The sequence below is a fragment of the Micromys minutus genome, assembly GCF_963924665.1.
Source record: "Micromys minutus genome assembly, chromosome: 8".
Lineage (NCBI taxonomy): Eukaryota > Metazoa > Chordata > Mammalia > Rodentia > Muridae > Micromys > Micromys minutus.
The window spans coordinates 35960448-35983564 of NC_137977.1; the positions used below are offsets into that span (position 1 = coordinate 35960448).

General features: G+C 37.6%; 1 protein-coding gene across 1 annotated transcript in view; it reads right to left on the reverse strand.

Moving 5' to 3' along the window:
• DTWD2 (DTW domain containing 2) overlaps window positions 1-23117 on the reverse strand; it is a gene marked incomplete at its 5' end in the record, with an annotated part of 57448 nt that overhangs the window by 21807 nt on the left and 12524 nt on the right. Inside the window, 3 exons of the mRNA XM_080919817.1 lie at window positions 11623-11815; window positions 12107-12201; window positions 15530-15620. Of these exons, the coding sequence (XP_080775943.1) occupies window positions 11623-11815; window positions 12107-12201; window positions 15530-15620 (379 nt within the window). The remainder of the gene's footprint in view (window positions 1-11622; window positions 11816-12106; window positions 12202-15529; window positions 15621-23117) is intronic.

The window sequence follows — 23117 nt, forward strand, 5'->3', positions numbered from 1 at the left end:
TTAATTGAAAATAGAGGAATGTATACAACATATCGAGATCCCAGTTTTCCCTCCCTCCCAGCTCTACTCACACTTCCCCCAAAACGTCTTATTATAAGGTCTTCAGTAGCACCAAAAATCATTCTGCCTAGTGACAAGAAAAGTCAGTCATGAGAGTCAGCCCACTTTGCTACTGTAAAACAGTGGCAGGAGTACTATGATCCAATGCATAAGAGCAAGACCTAAAACACCAGTGATTTAAGGCAAGGTCTCGGTCCCACTATGGTAAGCAAACTGTTAACTCAGAAATGAGAGCTAAATTTAATTCATCTAGACAGAGTATTAAAATAAAGAAACATGGGTTCAAATAAGAGTGTTGTGGTTCTCCTTAGGTTTTTCCAAAAACAGAATTAAGATCATTCATTAAACCTCCACTGAAAGCCAAGTGTATAGTATCCTGCTACCTCAACCAAGACAATGTAAAAAGACAACAAAAGAAAGGAAGGAAAAACCCAAAGAGAGGGCTGGGTGACCGCCATCAGGACTCAGAACCTGCACACAGACTGCTGAGCTCCCAGAACAGCCTCACAAGTCCTCTCCCACCTAAGGCCACAGTGATCCTGCCACAAACGCCCACCGGCTATCCATGGAGAAAACTCTGTGAACTCTTGGGACTCAGGTAGCATGGTGTTCTTTGGGATCCGGACCTTTCCAGCCCAGAGAGAAAGCCAGGTGACTGCCATCAGGACTGAGGACCTGCACACAGACTGCTGAGCTCCCAGAACAGCCTCACAAGGGCTCTCCCACCTGAGTCCACGAGAGAGCCTGGTCACTGCCATCAGGACTCAGAACCTGCATGCAGACTGCTGAGCACACAGAACAGCCTCACAAGCACTCTCCCACCCAAGCTCACAGAGTCACTGCCATCAGAACTCACTGCTTGCATGCAAAGATCCAACACCCAGGAGCAATCTCCTTCCTGAGCCCACGGGCCCTCAGACCCACAGGAGAGACAAGCTCCAGTCAGAGAAAACATGATCACCTATAATCACAGATGACAAGATGGCAAGAGGAAAATGAGGAACTAAAGCAATAGAAACCAAGACAACTTGGCAACACAAGAACCCAGCTGTCCCACCACAGCAAGTAGTGTTTCCCAACAAACCAAAAAAAAAAAAAACAAAACAAAACAAAACAAAACAAAAAAACAAACAAGGTTTAGATTTAAAATCATACTTCATGATGATGATGGAGATCTTCAAGAATCACAAGAAACTCCCTTTAACAATTACAGGAGAGCCACAGAAACACAGGTAAACAAATGAAAACCCTTAAAGAGGAAACACAAAAATCAAAAACTATAGGAAAACACAACCAAACAGATGAAGGAATTAAAAACAAAAATAGAAGCAATAAACAAATCACAAAAAAAGAGACAATCCTGGAGATAGAAACCTAAGAAAGAAATCAGGAGTCACAGATGCAAACATCACCAACAGAATACAAGAGACGGAAGAGAGGATCTCAGGAGTAAAAGACAACATAGGAAACATTGACACAACAGTCAGAGAAAAATGCAAAAACCCAAAATCAGCTAATCCAAAACATCCAGAATATCCAAGACACAATGAGAAGACCAAACCTAAGGATAATAGGTGTAGAAGAGGGTAAAGACTCCAACTAAAAGGCACAGTAAATATCTTCAACAAAATCATAGAAGAAAACTTTCCTACCCTTAAGAATGAGATGACCATGAACATACAAGAAGCCTTCAGAACTCCAAATAGATTGGACCAGAAAAAAAACTCCTCCAGACACATAATAGTCAAAAGAGCAAATGTTCAAAACAAAGAAAGAATACTAAAAGCAGTAAGAGAAAAAGAACAAGTAACATATAAAGGCAGATGTATCAGAATTACACCAGATTTCCCAACAGAGATTATGAAAGCTAGAAGATCCAGAAAAGATAGCATAAACACCCTAAGAGAATAAAAATGCCAGCCCAGGTTACTCAAAACTCTCAATTACCATAGATGGCGAGACCAAGATATTCCAGGACAAAACGAAATTTATACAATATCTGTCCACAAATCCAGCCTTACAAAGAATAATAGATAGAAAAATCCAACACAAGGAGGGAAACTACACCCTAGAAAAAGCAAGAAAACACTCTTCTTGCAACAAACCAAAAAGAAAAAAAGCACATAAACATAATTTTACCTCTAACAACAAAATTAACAGGAAACAACAATCACTATTCATTCCTTAATATCTCTTAACATCAATGGACTCAATTTCCCAATAAAAAGACATACACTATCAGACTGGATCCGTAAACAGGAAGCAGCATATTGCTGCATACAGGAAACTCACCTCAGAGACAAAAACAGAAACTACCACAGAGTAAAAGGCTGGGGAAAAAACCATGCAAGCAAATGATCCCAGGAAACAAGCTGAAGTAGCCTTTATAATATGGAATAAAATACATTTTCAACCAAAAGTTATCAAAAAAGATAAGTGAACTTTTTACTCATCACAGGAAAAATCTATGAAGATGAACTCTCAATCCTGAACATTTATGCTCCAAATACAAGGGCACCCACATTCATAAAAGAAACCCTACTAAAGCTCAAAATATATATTGCACCACAAACAATAATAATGGGAGACTTCAACACCCCACTCTCATCAATGGGCAGATCATGGAAGCAGAAACTGAATAGAGACTCAGTGAAACTAGCAGAAGTTAGGAAACAATTGGAATTAACAGACATTATACCCAAACTTATGGGACACAATGAAAGCAGTACTAAGAAGAAAACTCATAGCTCTCTGAGTGCCTCCAAAAAGAAACTGGAGAGAGCATACACTAGCAGCTTGACAGCACAGTTGAAAGCTCTAGAACAAAAAGAAGCAGTTACACCCATGAGGAGTAGAAGGCAGCAAATAATCAAACTCAGAGCAGAAATCAACCAAATAGAAACAAAAAGAACTACACAAAGAATCAACAAATAAGGAACTGGTTCTTTGAGAAAATCAACAAGATAGATAAACCCTTAGCCAGAATAACTAGAGGACACAGAGAGAGTATCCAAATTAACAAAATCAAAAATGAAAGAGGAGACATAACACCTGAAACTGAGGAAATTCAAGAAATCATCAGATCCTACTACAAAAGCCTATACTCAACAAAATTGAAAAATCTAGAACACATGGATCATTTTCTAGACAGATACCAGATACCAAAGTTAAATCAGGAATAGATAAACTATCTAAACAATCCCATAACACCTAAAGAAATACAAGCAGTCATCAAAGGCCTCCAAAACAAAAAAAGCCCAGGGCCAGATCGGTTCAGTGAATAATTCTACGAGACTTTTCAAAAAGACCTAATACTAATACTCTCCAAACTATTCCACAAAATAGAAACAGAAGGAACACTACCCAACTCATTCTTCAAAGCCACAATTACGATCATATCTAAACCACGTAAAAACCCCACAAAGAAAGGGTACATCAGACCAATTCCCCCCAATGAACACAGATGCAAAATTACTCAATAAAATTCTTGCAAACTGAACCCAAGAACACATCAAAACAATCATTCATCATGATCAAATACACTCCATCCCAGGGTTGCAGAGATGGTTCAATATATGAAAATCCATCAATGTAATCCATCATATAAACAAACTCAGAGAAAAAAACCACATGATCATCTCACTAGATGCTGAGAAAGCATTTAACAAAATAAAATGTTAAACGTCTTGGAAAGATCAGATATCCAAGGCCCATACCTAAGCATAATAAAAACAATATACAGTAAACCGGTACCTAACATTAAACTAAATTGTTAGAAACTGGAAGCAATCCTGCTAAAATCAGCAACTAGACAAGGCTGCCCACTCTCCCCCTACTTATTCAATACAGTACTGCAAGTCCTGGCCAGAGCAATTAGAAAACAAAACGAAGTCAAAGGGATACAAGTCAGAAAGGAAATGTCAAAATATCACTGTTTGCTAATGATATGATAGTATACATAAGTGACCCCAAAAATTCAACCAGAGACTTCAGCAAAGTGGCTAGTTATAAAATTAACTCAAACAAATCAATACCCTTACTCTACTCAAAGGATAAGATGCTGAGAAAGAAATTAGAGAAAAGACACCCTTCACCATAGTCACAAACAATATGACATACCTTGGTGTGACCCTAACTAAGTAAGTGAAAGATCTATATGACAAGAACTTCAAATATCTGAAGAAGAAAACCAAATAAGATCTCAGAAGATGGAAAGATTTTTCATGCTCATGGATTGGAAGGATCAACATTGTAAAAATGCCCATGGTGTCTAAAGTAATCTATAGATCCAATGCAAACCCATTCAAAATTCCAACTCAATTCTTCATAGAGTTGGAAAGATCTATTTGCAAATTCATCTGGAAAAAAAAAACTAGGAGAGTGAAATTTATCCTCAACAATAAAAGAACTTCTGGGAGAATCACCATCCCTGACCTCAAGCTATATTACGAAGCAATTGTGATTAAAAAAAAAAACTGCCTGTCATTGGTATAGAGATAGGCAGGTAGATCAATGAAAGAGAACTGAAGACCCAGAAATGAACCCACAAACCTATGGTCACTTGATCTTTGACAAAGGAGCTAAAAACATTCAGTAGAAAAAGGACAGCCTCTTCCACAGGTGGTGTTGGTTCACCTGGCAGTCAGCATGCAGAAGAATGCAAATGATCCTTTCTGATCTCCTTGTACAAAACTTAAGTCCAAGTAGATCAAAGATATCCACATAAAACCAGGCACACTGAAACTATTAGAAGAGAAATTGGGAAAAAGCTTAGAACACACAGGCACAGGAAAAGATTTCCTAAATAGAACACCAATGGCTTATATTCTAAGGTCAAGAATCAACAAATGGGACCTTATGAAATTGCAAAGTTTCTGTAAGGCTAAGGAATCTGTCAAGAAGTCAAAACAGCAGTCAACAGGTTGGGAAAGAATCTAAGAGGGCTAATATCCAATATATACAAAGAACTCAAGAAATTAGACTCTAGAGAATCAAACAATCCTATTAAAAAATGGGGTACAAAGCTAAACAAAAAATTCTCAACTGAGGAATACAGAATGGCTGAGAAGCACCTAAAAAAATGCTCAACATCCCTAAGCATCAGGGAAATGCAAATCAAAATAACCCTGAGATTCCACCCACACCAGTCAAACTGGCTAAGTTCAAAAGCTCAGATGACAGCAGATGCTGGTGAGGATGTGGAGAAAGAGGAACACTCTTCCACTGTTAGTGGGGTTGCAAGCTGGTACAACCACTCTGGAAATCAGTCTGGCGGTTCCTCAGAAAATTGGAAAAAGTACTATCTGAAGACCCAGCTATTCTACTCCTGGACATATAACCCAAAGATGCTCTAACATATAAAAAATGACTTGTTTCTAAGAAATAATAAACTAGAAGAAATTCCTAAGCAAATGGATGGAACTTAAGACTATTATCCTGAGTGAGGTAAAGCAGATACTAGCTCCAGAAAGCTCTGAATATCCAAAAAACAATACACAGATCTTATTAAGCTCAAAAACAAGGAAAGTCAAAATAGGGATTCCTCAGTTCTTAGAAGGGAGAAAAAACACTCATGGGAGGCAATACAAGGTCAAATAGAGGAACAGGGATTGAAGAAAAGATCATTCAGAGGCTGCCTCAACTTGGGATCCATCCCATATGCAGCCACCAAACCCAAACACTATTGCTGATGCCAAGAAGTACTTACAGGCAGGAACCAGATAGAGATATCTCCTCAGGGGCTCTGCCAGAGTCATAGAGATACAGCTGAGTATGCTTGCAATTAACCATCGGACTGAACATGGGGACCCCAATGAAGGTGCTAAAGAAAAGGATTGCAACCTCATGGGAAGAACAACCTGACCAATCAACCAAACCCTCCACAACTCCCATGGACTAAAACACAAACCATTGAGCACACATTGAGAGACCTATGACTCAGTTGCATATGTAGCTGAAGATAACAGTTTTTGGCAACAATGTGAGAAGAAGAGCCCTTTGGTTCAGGGAGGGCAGTTTTTTCCCAATGTAGGGGAATGCCAAGGCAATGGGGTAGAGAGGGTGACTAAGTGGGAGTGCACCTTCATGAAAAGCGGAATGGGAGGGGGATGGGAGCTGGGTGGGGGAAGGAGGTCACATTTCAAATGTAAATACAGAGAGTATCTAATAAAAATTAATAAAAACAGAAAGGACGAAAAAAGAGAGGGAGGGAGGGAGGGAAGAAGGAAGGAAGAAAGAAAGGAAGGAAAAAAGGAACAAGTAAAACAAATTCATTGTCCAGACAGAGATGGACACATAGCTGTCCCTAAAATCCAGAGGAACCTAGGAAAGATTAAGACCAGCATGGATATTTGGAGTCAGAAGGCCCCTCTTCTCATTCCTTTCTTTTTTTCTCAAGTTTGCTAATTCATAATGATGTGAAATCGTTGGTATTTATACCTCAATTTTTATTTACATAAAATAAAATGTATCTAAAATTACCTTCTAACAGGTAATACCTCCATAAAGATATCACTTATAAAGACTAAAATACAAATGTAAGTATTAAATATAAACTAACTAACACTGACACAGGAGTACTGAATGAATATGTACGTGAAAAGATCAAACTATTCCTAGATAAGATTTGAAGATTCCCATGCTTCAGAGGGAAGGACTACAAGGTCTCTCAGGAGCTACAAAGGACAGAGGAAACAAGAAATACTTTTAACATACTGGAAATGTTTCTATATGAAGTAAAACTAATGGCTAGTCACAGAATAGAACCTGTAGTATGTTCTATAAATTGAAGTCTTTCCTCCATAGTTCTTCTGGAAAACAAAAGTTAAAGTGCATGTTAGTCCTCTGCCTTATGTGCTGGCCAGATTTTTTTTCCAAATAAAATATGAATATGAAAAGGTTGAGATTAAGAAGGGAGAAGAACACACACTCTATAGTAAGTATATAATCAGAGCATTGCTTATCTTGGAAATAGCATGGAAAGGATGTTAGGTATTAATCAAACAACCAAAGATGTTTGCACGTAGAATCATTTGAGGAATAAAAACATGTTCCTTAAGATTTGAAAAAGATAGTTGGGGAAGAAATGAAAGGAATTACTGTTAGGTCCAAAAAGGACCTGAAAGGAGCAGTGTCCTAACTGGAAGGGGCTCTGACTAAGGACTGTTATTGGATAAACAGAAGCGGAGGTGAGTGGGAGTCTATATTAGAATGAAAACCACAATCTCCCTTATCTGCACAATGGTCCACTGCCTCAAGCAAGGGCATCTAATTCCTTGTCAATCTGAATAGCCTGTATTAGCTCAAAGACCACAACCCTGCTGACTGTCATGTAAAATCTGCTTGCTTTTCTACCAATTTGCTGTTCTCTCTGACCCCTACCACACCCTGGAAAACAGTTTGATTCCCTAATAAAGCTTTCTTTCTACCCATGGAGTAGTCCAGTTCAGTGGTTTCACTGTGCTCTTACTTAGAATACACAATGTACATACATGCAAAATAGGGAAGTTGGTACTACAACTTTCTTCCTAACAAAATACAAGGTGGTCTAGGATATAAAAATATAAGTGATCTGTGTAGTCCAAATTGTCTGATTTCTTAACTAGCATCTAGGGTGCTAATATCACAAAAGCTACAGGCATCCATTCCAACAACAGTCTGAGTCTACCTTTTGCCAGGGTGCCAGGTACTTGAAAAAATTTTCTTGGCCTTCTAGTCCAGACCAACCATGTGATGAATATTTCAATTTGAGCTCTGTCAACAGCACGCCGAACTGAACTGTGATTGGAGTGTGAGCTAATGTAAAACAGCTGGTGCTTGGAGACGTTAAGTTTTCAATGAAGTCTATTATTCAGTGTTCTAAGAGTCCCCACAACTACCCAAAGATTCAGTGACTTGCCAGGACTAAAAAAGCACCCAAAGTCAAACTTATGACTAAGAATTAGTACACCAAAAGAAACAAGCAAAAGCACCAAAAAAGCCCGAGGGGAAAACATGCATGAGGTTCCTAGAACCTCTAACAGCAATGATAACAGTAACGGCACAGACGCACACCCGCAGCAGTGAACTCAAGCAGTACGTACAGCGGTGGCTACATGAGAAGCCTCTCAGAAATAGTATCTACAGTTTTCACTGCAGGCTAGTCCTTCTGCCTCACACATGGCAACGTCAGACTCCCAGAGTAAAGCACGGGCACTGCTCATCTCTAGGGAACCCCCTCAGTGCATGACACTGAGCAGTCTCAGTTCTGCTGTGTCGGGGCGCTCTGTGCAGACAGCAACAGGCGAATGAGACAACTATCACTAACAAAGACAACGGTAAGAACACTGTAGACATCACAAACAAGCATTTGTAACACTCCTCTGAGAAAATTAAAAGCAATTCACAGAAATCAGTATCAAATTAAAAAGTATAAATAATATTCTTTTTGAAATATGCGTCACTGTAGAGAACCTCAGAGTAAAATTAATGTCTGAAAATTAGTTCTTAATTGTAGTCTCCAAGGTGAAACTTGATACATGCTATTTATGTGCTGCTTAAAATATTACACAAATAGAAAGTTAATTTTTTAATAGCCAATCTTTTCCACACACCCGCCATCACAATGCTCAGCCTACCAGGCCCACGGTGATGGAGACAGAAAACCAAGGATCTGAAGTAAATTTTTTTGTCCTTGTTTAGGTCAGGTATCTTGTGACAGAAACACAAAATAGTAATAGTAAAAAATAAATTTATTTAAGCATAATTTCCATGACTATAAAAATACATTATGAAACAAATTGTAATTCTAATTATACAGAAGATGCTACATAATATAATAGTTTAATGATTATAAATTTAATGAACAAAAAATAACATGACCAACATGAACTGCCAATTGGGCTGCTAAATATAGGTCATTTTTTCTTATTCTGTAAGAAGATGAAAAGCAAGAGAGCATTAAAAAGATACAAGTCGAGCCGTGCAGAGGTGGTGCACCCCTGCAATCCCAGCACTCGGGAGGTAGAGGCAGGTAGATATATGAGTTTGAGGCCGACCTAGTCTACAGAGTGAGTTCCGGAACAGCCAGAGCTAACGCAGAGATGAAAAAAAAAAAAAAAAAAAAAAAAAACCTGTCTCAGAAAAACAACAACAAAAAGTGCATGTGAGTACTACCTGAAGACCCAGCTATTCCACTTCTGGGCATATACCCCAGAGACACTTTAATACACAACAAAGATATATGCACCACAATGTTCATAGCGGCTCTATTTATAATAGCCAGAAGCTGGAAGGAACCCAGATGTCCTTCAGAAGACGAATGGATACAAAAATTGTGGTACATATACACAATGGAATACTACTCAGCCACCAGAAACAATGACTTAACCAAATTCTTAAGAAAATGGCTGCATCTAGAGAAGATCATCCTGAGTGAGATAACCCAGTCACAAAAGAACAGACATAATATGCAGTCACTGATAGTGGGATGCTAACCCCAGAGGCTTGCACTCCCCCAGAAACAACTCACAGACTGTATGAAGTCCAAGAAATAAAGAAAACAAAAACTATACATATATTCACAAAACAAGAAGACTTTGACTATTTCCATGTTGCGTTTTGTTTTGCATGTACTTTACGCTTATTGCAACTAGTATGTTTTCAATGCATACTGTCAAGCCCTTGAAAAAAATCAAGTACTGACTAAAAAACATATTCACATGGTTTTATGTAAAATTTATTTTAATGTCTGAAAAAACTGTACTGACAAAAATGTATAATTTTAAGCAAAAAATGTTTAAAATCTTTAAAAAAAATAATAAGCTGTTAGTCTTTTGTGTAAATGGAAATATCTCAAGAAACACTTCTTGTTATGATTAATAATTTGAAATTTGAGTCTTATTTGTAACAGATAAGAGACCAATGTATTTTCCATGTATTTTCATGTTAAAAAAAAATAAATCTTGTTTTGAAGACAAAAAAAAAAAAAAAAAAAAAAGTGCATGTGCTTGTGTGTGTGTATGAGTGGGTGGGTGGGTAGGTGTAATAAATTAACCCTTATTATGCCTTTTGTTTTTATGTTTAAGGCCTGTCTCTGATGTCTTCAAGTCTAACCTCTAACTAAATCCAGAAATGTTTGTGGTGGTTTGGTAGACTTTGAGGTTTTATCTTGGAACATGTCCCACAGAATTCATGTATTGGAGATAATTTTCACTGTGCCAGTACTGCAAATGGGACCAAATTAGCTAATAGAGTCTGATTAGGCAGTATCCACATAGCTAAATAAAATCAGGCAATAAAGCAGCTAAAGAAGTGGGTTTTCCCCTTTTTGATCTTGCTTTGCTTCCTCACCTTCTAACACAAAAGGCAGGCACTGTCTTGGAATGACAATTGCCAAATGTAGTGGAAAATGGTTATTGGATTTTCCAGATGGGTTCAGTACAGATTTTTATCAGACATTTATTGATGACCTAATACCAATACTCTCCAAATTAATCCACAAAATAGAGTCAAATGGAACACTACCCAACTCATTCTTCGAAGCCACAGTAACTCTCACTCCTAAACCACACAAAGATCCTACAGAAAAGAAAACTTCAGACCAATCTCACTTACAAACATTGATGCAAAAATACTCAACAAAATTCTTGCAACACGAAACCAAGAACACATCAAAACGATCATTCACCATGATTAAGTAGGCTTCATCCCTGGGATGCAGGAATGGTTTAATATACGGAAATCCATCAATGTAATCAACCATATAAACAAACTCAAAGAAAAAAAAAACCACATGGTCATCTCATTAGATGCTGAAAAAGCATTTGACAAAATTCAACACCCCTTCATGTTAAAAGTCTTGGAAAGAACAGGCATCCAAGGCCCATACCTAAACATAATAAAAGAAATATACAGCAAACCAACAGCCAACATCAAACTTAACATTGAGAAACTTGAAGCAATTCAACTAAAATCAGGGACTAGACAAGGCTGCCCACTCTCCCCCTACCTATTCAACATAGTACTGGAAGTCCTGGCCAGAGCAATTAGACAGCAAAAGAAAATCAAAGGGATACAAATCGGGAAAGAATAAGTAAAAATATCACTATTTTCAGATGACATGATAGTATACTTAAGTGACCCCACAAATTCCACCAGAGATCTCCTACAGCTGATAAACAAGTTCAGCAAAGTGGCTGGATACAAAATCAACTCAAACAAATCAGTAGCCTTCCTATACTCAAAGGACAAACATGTGGAACTCACTCTATAGACTAGGGTTGACTCAAGCTCAGAAATCAACCTGCCTTTGCCTTGCAAGTCTTGGAATTAAAGGTGTGTATCAACAATGTCCAGCTAAATATTTCTTAACAAAATAATTTATATACATAAAGAGATAATATAATTGAAGTTTTCTCTATATACAATATAAGTATATATACTCACTTATAGGCATATCTAAGTGCATATATTCATATACATAAATACCTCTTAATTCATATATTAGAGTATATTAATATATATACTATCACCAAAAACCTAAATAGTATGTAATATACAATATTGTTTTTTAAAAGAGTTTACCTGTTTGGGAAGTCGGAACAAGGAATTCTTATAGAAAATGTCCTTAGCCTGGCTCCATGTACCATCAATGAGGATGATTGTGGAAGGATAAACAGGAGAATCTATTATAAATTCTTCCAAATTAGTGGCTTCAGCCCCTGGATATAATACTAATGTACCAGAGTCCCGGCAAACAGTTGAAAGTTCAGTATCTCTAAAACAATAATTTCAAGATATCTTTATTAGGTGTGGGGAAAACAAACCTAAGCAAGGTTCCCTCTGCCATCTAACTGAATGGAGACACTACTTCAAAGGCCAATCAAAGCTGCAGCTTCTAGCGACTGACATACTGTCTCCTCTGCACAGTTCCTCCATTATTCCCTACCAAGGCATTCCAACGGCCAAGGCCTTCCTATCCAATGGCCAGTGGCATCATTCTTAACCCTCCCAAGGGAACACCTATGTAGAAGAGTCCTATTCCCAACCACCCAGTCAGTCCACTTACCGCTCTTCACTGAAGCGGCGGCCAATCTTCACTGTGCATTTGTCTGGGGGAAGGCATGCTGCTAGCAGAGGGACTGTGCGCAACACTTTGCTCTCCTTTAGTGAAACATTAAAGCATAGAGTTATTAGCTACATAAGCACTTCTAAACTTCCCTGATGGAACTCAGAGGTAAAATGCTTGCTCATCAGGTACAAGGACCTGAATGTCAACATCAGCATTGCAGAAAGAGAACCTTCTCTGAGGAACATCTGGTTTCTAGCTTAACATATTTTTACAAGTCTTTTAATCAAGATCAGAGTTTAACAATAGATAAAATTTCTCTATCAGTATAATAGAAACAAACTTTTTAAACTTATTTAGATATATTTACAGTCTAATAGTTAGAATTATATATTATAGGGGAAAACATTTTGTAGATATGCATGCTAATGCCATAAAGAAACCCATTATTATGTATAATTCATAAATCTTAATAAGAAGCTAAATAAATTACAAATGTATGCAAGTGTGTGTTAAACTTAATAATTTATTGATAACCTTTTTATTTCAGCAGTAATTACATTCTGAACATGTCAGCTTGCAGTTGATAACCTGTGTTTCTAAACCAAAAACGCAGTAAAATGCTCAAAAGATAAAACAAAGGCCATGTCAAAGCAACAGCTACTAATTTTGACACTTGCTAATGGCTAAATGGAACAATTTAGGGAATAAAACAAATACTAGACTCTAAACCAAAATACAAAAGTCTCCATAATTTTTCCTGCAAAAGGGAAGTAGTTTTCTTACACAATTCTAAGTTGCTGCTGAAAACAATGCCCACCCCAGAAAGCCTCCTCTCCCCTCCCATGTAAGTGGGCTGCACTTTCAGGATTCAAAATATCCAAGCAAATGCTAACCACCATCAGTAGTTTTCACCAGCATCCTAGCCTCCATGCTCAAACAAGCTTGCTTGTTATCACAACTCTATCATTAGCCCTATGGAGATAGGAAGTTTAGCCACTGTTAAATAATGTTAAAATAATACATTTATATATGTCAAATTACATACTCACAAAGATTTTAAATGCCATAACTTTCCCATGTATACACCCCAATACCACCTCCAAGAAGCAATTGCTTCTATATGTTACAATTTTGATTTCCAATTTCATATATTAAGCTATAAATGATCATCATCATAGATAATATTAACATCTACAATTCCAAGTGCAACATATAAATATAATATCCATTTACTTTTCTCAATAAACCAGTAAAAAAAAATAAAACTTTTATTACATTCATCTTAGCAATGAGGAGACTCAAGCCCAGAGAGATGTATTACCTTGTACAAGGCTATGGACTATATACATAGCTAACAGCATCTGAAACTCAGGTGATCTTTAGAACACTGACTCTTAACTTTGGAAGTACAGCCTCTCCTAACAAGTTAGCATTCTGAACTCTCACCTTACAGCTTACTCTCATATCAGATAATGATTTTAACTAAATCAATAAACTGATTATTATGGCTAAATAAATACATAGTTCGTAAGGCCATGCAAGTTGGTGTAATGTTCCTTCCTTGTAAGGATTCTTTTTACTTATTTTGAGATAATCTGTTTTGAAGCACTTGTTACATTCATGTGAACTATCTATCATATCCCTCCCCTGCAACCCACTCTCCCACATCTCTTTCCCCACACCTCACTCCTGGAACCCATCCAAATGGTGCAATCCCATTTTCATGGGAGACCCATGAAACTGTCAAACAGTTTATGCAAAGTAGTGTGCTAAAGTCACACACAGGAAGCCTAGTATTAGTGAACTGAATGAAGACCAGAATGTCCCTCTGCTGATAGGGAAATCTATTTGGGTGATCTATTCATAAAATACAACTGTAGTAGACATAATGATCATCTAAACTGAGAATTGTGAGGTTTATTAAACACCTGCAAAAAAATTCAAAATATAAAATCACCACAAATCAACTTTTAAAATTACATCTTAAAGGCTATCTAATACCTTAGGACAGCTATGGAAAAGTACATTTATACCATAATGTGGAAAAAGTATTCGCTAAAATTCAGGCTGTAACCCTTTATGACCAGATACCTGCTGTTTTCTGTAAATATAATCTGTAGCTGGTCTTTTTTACTTTAAGGATTCTTCTTTCTTCCACTTTGTCTACCTTCTTTTCCATCCTTTTAACCCCCTAACACTAGATAGGAGAAAAAAAGGATAGAGAAGAAAGAGGGCAACACTGTCATTAGACTACTTCCTGCTGAGTAGGGCTACTGAGTTCCTTAGGGAAAGTTTGATCTTTGCTGACAGGACATCTGATTTCTTCTTATTTCCTCTTTGCACAGACTACTTAACAAATCACAACCAACAGCAACCATCCAACAACTAACAGTCCAGCCCACCTCATAGGGCCCAAGCATTTATATACCCTCTGAAAAGTTCTCAGAATTCCAAATGTGTCACACTATTGCAGAGAAATGTCTGCAGATGGCAAAATCACAACCCTGCTAGAGCATGAGGCAAAACAGCTGCTGTGGACAATCTGAAGCAGCCCCAAGTCCCGCACCTGGGACTGAAACAGAAACATATTCCCAAAATATTTCTGTGTTTTCAAAGAAACCAAGACTCTCACTATAGTAAGATAATGGCAAAAATGTCAGCGTCACAAGAGCCTGGTCTGAGAAGGAGCTGCCAAGAAAAACCTTGCAACAAAGAAACAGTATTCATCATTCAGAAAACATAACAGACTAACTTATTTCACATCCTTGTTGTATCTTTGAATAGGTTGCAAATTTAAAAACTAAAATAATAATTATTATCTATTAGAATCTCACTTGGGTTAACACTACACCCATATGCATCATTCCCTCACTAGTTTTGTGCCAACTACTTTATAGTTTTCTATGATCTCCTTACATCCCCTCATCACAAAGCAAAACTCACAAACATGCACACACGCTGGCACATGTCTAACTCTAAACAGAACAGAAGAATGTTAATTTAAAAGTTTCACAGATGGCACAGTTCAAAATAAATGTGTTTGTTCTAGCCACCTAAAAGAAAGAAAATTTTACCTCTGTATCCATTTTGTAAGAGTAAAATGCTAAGAAAAGACATCAGGGAGCAAAGGCTATCACCAAAGTCTTAAAAGTAATCATTTTCCTGATCTTTATTCACAACATTGAGTATTTATATCATGCAAATCTGGGAGAGTTCTAAATCTTTACCCTACAATAGAATCGTATGAAACACTGTCTCAAGCATCTACTATCATCTTATAGATAAAGCTTTCAAAATATAAAGTATACTTATGATCAATAATGTCTTCTCTAAAACACTGTAGAGCTGTGAGGAATAAGTGTGCTCACATGTGTTTCCTCTGGTCAAGTCCTATTGACCTGAAGACACTGTTTAGCTCACCTCTGCTGGGTGCTGGACGATGTACAGGTGGGTGGAGATCTGGAGTGGACGCACTGGCAGATATGGACACAAGCACACCTTCTGGGGCCGGCTAAAGAACAGAGAGGAAAAAGAACCAGTGAATCTTTAAAACGTGATACAACATCATACTAATACGCCAATCAACATCATGCTACGTTTTATAACTAAAGAAGTTTGCTAAAGCAACATAAGTTCAAAATAAAACACCGTTAATGAATTTAATAAGATAATTTAGACATGAAAATTATGAAAGAGTTGACTAAGTACCCACAGATTCTGGGCTTGGCAGTGCACCACAACTCAGTGGTCTGGCACTTGTTTAGCACTTACAAAGCCATAGATTTGATCCACCACAAGACAAATTTCATTGGTTAATATTAAAGAAATTCAATAAGTATTAGTTGTCTTTAATGGAAAAGTAGCCACTAGGTCACCAGGGCCTTTTCATTCATGAAGCAATACTTTTTCTTTTCACATCAAGAACAGAACTCATGACAGAAAAAAAAAAAAAAAAAAAAAAAAAAAAAAAAAAAAAGGCCTGGACCCAGAGGCAGAAAAAATACAGTCTCAGATCTTAAGAGCACGAAAAATAAATTTTAGGAGAGGAAGGATAAACAAAAAATGTTAGGAAGTCCACTGTCTATAACAATAAACTAGGAAACCTCTAATCTTAGCAAGTGAGAAGATAGAAAACAATAATTCAGCCAAGCAAAGGAAGAACCAACAAATTACAGGATTTAGCAAACACCTCTCAGTAACAACCTTACATGTAAATGTATTCAACTCACCAGTAAAGAAACACGAACTGGATGCCTGAATTCAAAAACCAGATCTAACTGTCTGTTGTCTCCAAACCACATATCCCATTGGAAAAAACACCCACAGACTGAGAGGCAAGGGATTAGAAATAGTATCAAGAGAAGACCCAAACCAAAATTAGCCAGAAGAGTTAAGGCTTCTTAACTCCAAAAATTGCCAGAAGGCTATATTCTTAGCAATTGGATTACTAATGATTTAAAGTCTAGGTGTGCCACACTCTGAGAGGGTGCTAGACATTTATTTTTTTTCCTAAGAAGGACTGAGGCTTTCATTTTTTTGGCCTTTGTTTTTCTTGGGCTTCATATGGCCTGTGAGTTGTTTCTGGAGTGTTCAGAGCTTTCTGAGGCTAGTATCCAATTATCAGTGACTGCATATTATGTATGTTCTTTTGTGACTGGGTTACCTCACTCAGGATGATATTCTCTAGATGCATCCATTTTCCGAGGAATTTCATAAAGTCATTGTTTCTGATAGCTGAGTAGTATTCCATTGTGTAAATACACCACAATTTTTGTATCCATTCATCTACTGAAGGACATCTGAAGACAGTAACACAACAAACCTTGTAGTGGCACAAAAAAAGACACTGACCAACAGAACAGAATGAGGACCCAGAGATAAGCCTGCAGGTCAACAGCCACTTAATCTTTTACAAAGGAGTCAGAAACATACAGTGGAAAAAGGACAGCCTCTTGACAAACAATCCTTCTAAAACATAATGCTGTGGTTTTAAATAATGAAACTAAACCTGTTGCTTTGTCCCCAAGTTCAAAATACATCCAAGACCCTTGTTAAACCTAAGAATGAACGTGCTAGAGAAAAATATAAGCATATGTAAGGGCCCTCTGCAATGATCTCAAACAGCACAGGAAATAACCCAAGAACTGTAGAGAAATTTTAATCCAGCAACATGGCTGCTTTGACTGTCTAGGTCTGTGTGATCTAGCTGGATCCCCATTTCCGGCAACCCACCGAATGCCAGCCCAGGAACTCAGCTTTTGGCCATGTATGGACACAGTCCAGCTCCTAGCTGTCATGTCATCATTATTCACCTAAACTCTATAAAATCTCCTTGCTTTACCCTGGATGTGTGACGTCACTGACCTCCACCTGTGAGATCAGTGAACCCACCTGAGAGCTGCCATCTAATGACTCTGCCTTTGGCTACTTTTAATCTGGTCTAATCTGGCTAACCAAGGAAGAGAAAATGCCTGTGAAGCCCCAAACACAGTTTCACCATCTTGTACTGTGTATTTGTGTATATTTCACACTGACAATTACAAATTTAAAAGTATCAATCAACTCTGAAAAATCCCGAAGATGTTGTAGTGATCTGCAGGATCAAATACCTAGCTAAAATTTAGTTCTTTATGTAAAAACAAAGATGTCTATCATGTATGATAAATTTTTATCTGTTCCAAATTGTTTTAAAATAAAGTTCTTCTGATTTATTTCACTGAATGTTTGATTTGTATACCTGTATTATATAAACAAGGTGCATATAACATTCTTGTGTAAAGAAGGGTTATAAAGGGGGAGTTAAATTTTATTTATTTTTATTTTATGTATTTTTGACTGTGTGCATGTATATACATTGTGTGTGTGTGGTGCCCCCTGGATTCTCTGGAGCTGGAGTTACAGAAGCTTGTGAGCTATTGTGTGGGTGCTAGGAACTGAACGTATACAAGAACAGCAAATATTCTTAACCACTAAGCCAGCTCTTCAACCCCAACAATGGCAAAGGGTTTAAGAAGCTCTGGTCTAGACGGTACCTTGTGCCGGGATTAAAACACACAATCCTGGCCAAAGAATTGGCCCAGTGGTTAAGAGCATTTGTTTCTCTTGAAGAAGACCCAAATTCAATTCCCAGCACCCACGTGGTACCTCACAACCCATCAATACAGTACCATGGGATCTGATGCACTCTTCCAAACATACAAGTGGTGCACAGTCACATGCAGGCAAAACAGTCACATATATAAAATAATAAGATATATAAATCTTTTTTAAGAAAACACATGATACCAGCCCCCCAATGAACCTTAAGTAGACTAATAATCCAATGCAACCACTTCCTAGCTCCCTTTGAGATGATCTAGTATAACTGCCCTGTAGCACAGTGAATGCCCTGTCATGACTATAAACAGATTTTCAGGGTGACAAGCCTTTTTGTGCTCACTAGATAAAGCACAGAGAGTTGCAGACATACCTAATGAGTCTAACTATAATAAGTATAGACCAAGGCTGCTATAAGAAAGAACCCTTTCTATAAAAAGAGAAATCGTGTAACAGTAAAAGCTCAAAAAGCTTAAAATTTTGTTTCACTTGAAATTTATCAAAAGCATAAACTAAGATGATCAATGAAAAAACTCAAATAAAAATTTCCGTTTCTCTAGAATAACATCAGGCAATTTAAAGTTAGACCCTAACTATACCCCAATAGGTAAGGTATAGCTCAATTTGGAGATTTTTAATAAACATATGCAAAGTCTGGCTAAAAACCAGCTATGGTTATATTAACTTTAATTTTTTATAGATCAAAGTCCTGATATCAGAGCACCCTGTGTTGACATAATAGTGACAATTCATTTCAAATCTTTAGTATATGAACCACCAATTACACTACATTTTTATAATTATCATTCATCAGCTGTGTTGTATAGCATTTGCTACTAAGTTTAATTTCAATTATTATGGACATTTTTAGAACTTTGAAAACCTTGGTATCATTAAAATTTCCTGTTGGCATTGCAAGTTCAACTTGCCCTTTATAAATACTCCCTCGGAGAACTCGGTGAAAGTGTTACATGCGACTAATTTTATAAAAAATAAATTGACCCAAAAATATTGTAGACTTTTTAAAACTTAGCTCGGAAAATTTAAATAGCAAATATAACTAAGTCATCTTCCTATCTTAAGAACATTTACCAAGTGTTCTCTAACAGTCTACTAATAAAATTAGTTCTCTGGAACTGGATAGAGTGCTGGCCAATTTAATTCATGAATCTGTACACTGCTTACTTACTACATTATTTTAAGGATGGTGCCTAACCAGAAGCACGTTTATGCTCTAGAACACTCCTCGTCCTGTTTGAAACTATTTCTTCCTCACAGGGCTGAATTCACCATCAATAATCATAGTCATTCACACTTCCTTAAATCCTTTTGTACCTTTGAACTTCTAAACAATTTTGACTGTGGCGTGGTTACAAGACCATGGGGCCAGCAAGTCAAATAAGGTGGTTTGAAATACGATGTTCCCTCCCTCCCATCAGTGTTGGACATTTGAATACTTGGCCCCAGCTGATGGCTGGTTGGAAGGATTAGGAGGCGTGTCTTGCTGGAGAAAGTACAGGGTGGGCTTTGAGTATTCTCCCTGCTTCCTTTTGGTGTTTGAGGTAAAGGTTCACAAACATTAGCTTGCAGCACTATCACCTCAGAGGCTCATTAAGCTAACTGCTGAGCCTAACCATCAGCTCACGAGCTTGTGACAGAGTAACCCTGGGAATTTGTATTTCTGACAGCTTGGTGGGTGATACTGACCTGACCTGCATGTGGGGATGGATAACAGGAGAGTCTCAGATGCAGTTCCCAGTAGGCATCCAACCCTGCAGGATTTTCTTTCCCACTGAATGACTTAAATTCATTCCTATCTAAATGCTGCTGCCTTCTTATCCATTCCAGCATCTGAAGACTGTCAAGGCCTTTTGAATTTTTAAAGAAGCAGTTACCAGAGAACAAACAACAGAACAGTAAGTGAACAAGCCAATGAAACCATTTTCTATTCACGTAGACATGACCTTCCTTAGCCAACCAGTTCAGTTGCCCTGACAACTCTATCACTAGGCAACCCTGCATATGATTAAAACAAGCCACAACTGATAGAATGCATATTACCTAGAAAACCATAAAGACCTGATAGGACACCATACTTTAGGCTCCCCTAATTTGGAGCCCTAGAAGCTTGCTAGAGTTCTGAGATGTTAGTTCCTGTGAGTATGAAGCTGTCAACTATAGCTGTACTGTGTGGAATACATCATCCTGTACCTGAGCCGGACTGCTGCGCTAGACTGCCATTAAAACTGTGGCAGAAGGACTGGAGAGGCGGCTCAGTGGTTAAGAGCACTGACTGCTCTTCCTGAGGTCCTGAGTTCAAATCCCAGCAACCACATGATGGCTCACAACCATCTGTAGTAAGATCTGATGCCCTCGTCTGGTGTGTCTGAAGACAGCTACAGTGTACTTATATATAATAAATAAGTAAATCTTTAAAAAAGAAACAATAATTGTGGCAGAAAAAAGCACCTAGACCCTATAGTTGTCTATTTTCCAGGATGTCTCACTAACTCCACTGCAGGACTTCTTTTTCCATTTTATCTGCTCTAATATACCTTTCTAAAATAATGCACTCCTTCTATCACTTTCTAGCTCCTTATCCTCATTTCCCTTCATATCACCATTGAAGATTCTATTAATAGATTCCCAGGGGAGTGTGGGAGGAGGGGGGTTGCTACAGTGTCAGCTACAGGACAACAAAGCCTGGCCTCCTCTTTTTGTTGCTATATTCCTACCAGTGCCAGAGCAGAATCTCAAACAATGTTCAGTGAATGAAAATACCCCTACATTCTCTCTTACCTCCACAATGGATGTTTTCCTCCTACACAATTTCCTATCCCTTCTCTTCATTTTCTTAGACATCAGATTTCATACCTCCTTCATGTTCTCTACCGTACTTAAGTAATTCATTCATTTCTACTACAAACCCAGCATTTCTATTCTCCATTTGAATATTCTGTGTCCAACTTAATGAGTGGCAGGATGAAAGAGGCAAGGCTGTTACTGAAGAAAACAGCTAAGCACTCTGAGTAAACTCTGTAATGTAAGCTAAAATTGCTTTCTCTCATGCTTTGATAACTTTTTAAACATCAATTCCTATGTATTTAACTTTAGTCTATAATAACCTAATTCTAATTACTAAATTTAGCCTAAAACTATAGTTCTTTGGTATGAATGTGTGTGAGCACATATGTGTGCAGGTGCTCATGCAAGTGTATACTTGTGCACATGGAGGCAAGTTGACAACTTAAGGCATCGCCCCTCAGGAGGTATCCATACTGGTTTTGAGACATGGGTTGTTAATGGTTTGGACCTTGCCAAGTAGGCTGATTTGCAGAACACCTCAGGATCCTGTGCCAACACACCAGCTTTTCTTTCTTTTTCCCATTTGTTTTGACACAGGGTCACTCTCTACAGTCTTGGCTGTCCCAGAGCTCTGTATGAGACCAAGCATGACTCAAACTCACAGAGATCCACCTGCCTCTGCCTCAAGAATGCTGGAATTAAAGCTGGGCACCATACCTCCCACCTACGGGTAGCTTTTTATAGGGGCTCTAGGAATCAATCTTGAGATTCCCATGTATACATGACAAATACTTTAATAATTGAGCTGTCTCTCCAGCCTAAAACTACAGTTCTTTAAATCATCTTACAATTTCAATTGGCCAACTCTGTATTTAGTGAGTTAATTTATATTGGGAGTTTGTGTCTGTTACCTTACATACTTTCCCTACTTTGGATACTTTTCTACAGCACATATGCTATGATGACTATTCAGCTATTAAACCATCTCCTGATAAATAGTAATTGCAGAGTGGTTGCCATCTTCATTCTAAACTCTATTTAAAAAAAAAAAAAACTCTAAATATCTAAACTTAAGCCTGAAAGTTATTTTATATTATATTTTGAATGGATAATACATTAAACAAAAATACATAGTATATATTAAATAATAAAATCAATCAATTCCTCTTTTAATATACACTGCACATTTAACTATAATAAAATGACCAAAGAGCTGAATGTTTCCACTCACAACATTTATAATGCATTGTAAACATATTATTGTTTTTCCATTCATTAGGGTTTATCTTCCTTAAAAACCTATATAACCCAATAAATTTTAATTATATTCTTAAAATATAAATGGGACCTACAAAAAATTCCCATAAGGGATCTGAATGAGCTGAGCTTTTTCTCTGCTTCTCACTAGAGATGCAGGAACGGATATGGAGGTTGCCTGCAGATACCGACTGACTGAGTCCACAGTGGACGTGGCTGTACCTGGGTAACCTGCCATTCCCAGCACCCCTTCTGACAGCCTGTGGGCTAATGCCATTATGTCTGACATGGATCTGAGATGCTAGGACCTATAAACACATCTTTCAAAACCTCATTAAGTCCCTTATTCAGTACTCACTGAAAGCTTTTTCCTATTAAAGTACTGATTTTAGTCAAGATAATCTCACATAAGTAGAAGTAAAATTTAAAGATTTATGAGTAGATTTATAATAACAACTATTTTAAGGGATTTTTACTCATTAACTAAAGAAACACAAACATAAACCCACTCCCCCAAAATTAATAGTTTAACTCAAATTTTCCAAAACTCAACAATTTTCCTAATAATCTCAAGAGAGGGAAAAGTTAAGAACTCACAGCTCTCTACAGCACTAACTGAAGTCTGCAACAGCACACACACAAATGGCAACGGCTTTCTCACTGTAAAACACACTTTGGAAACCAAATCCCACAGCGCCCTCTGCTGCATTCTGGTTGCTCCTTTTTTAACATTCTTTGACTTTTACTTATGTGTGTACCGACGCTTGCATGTCTGTGTGTGACTTGAATGCAGGTGTCAATGAGGCCAGAAGAGATGCCAATCCCTCAAAACTAGAGCTACAGACAGCTG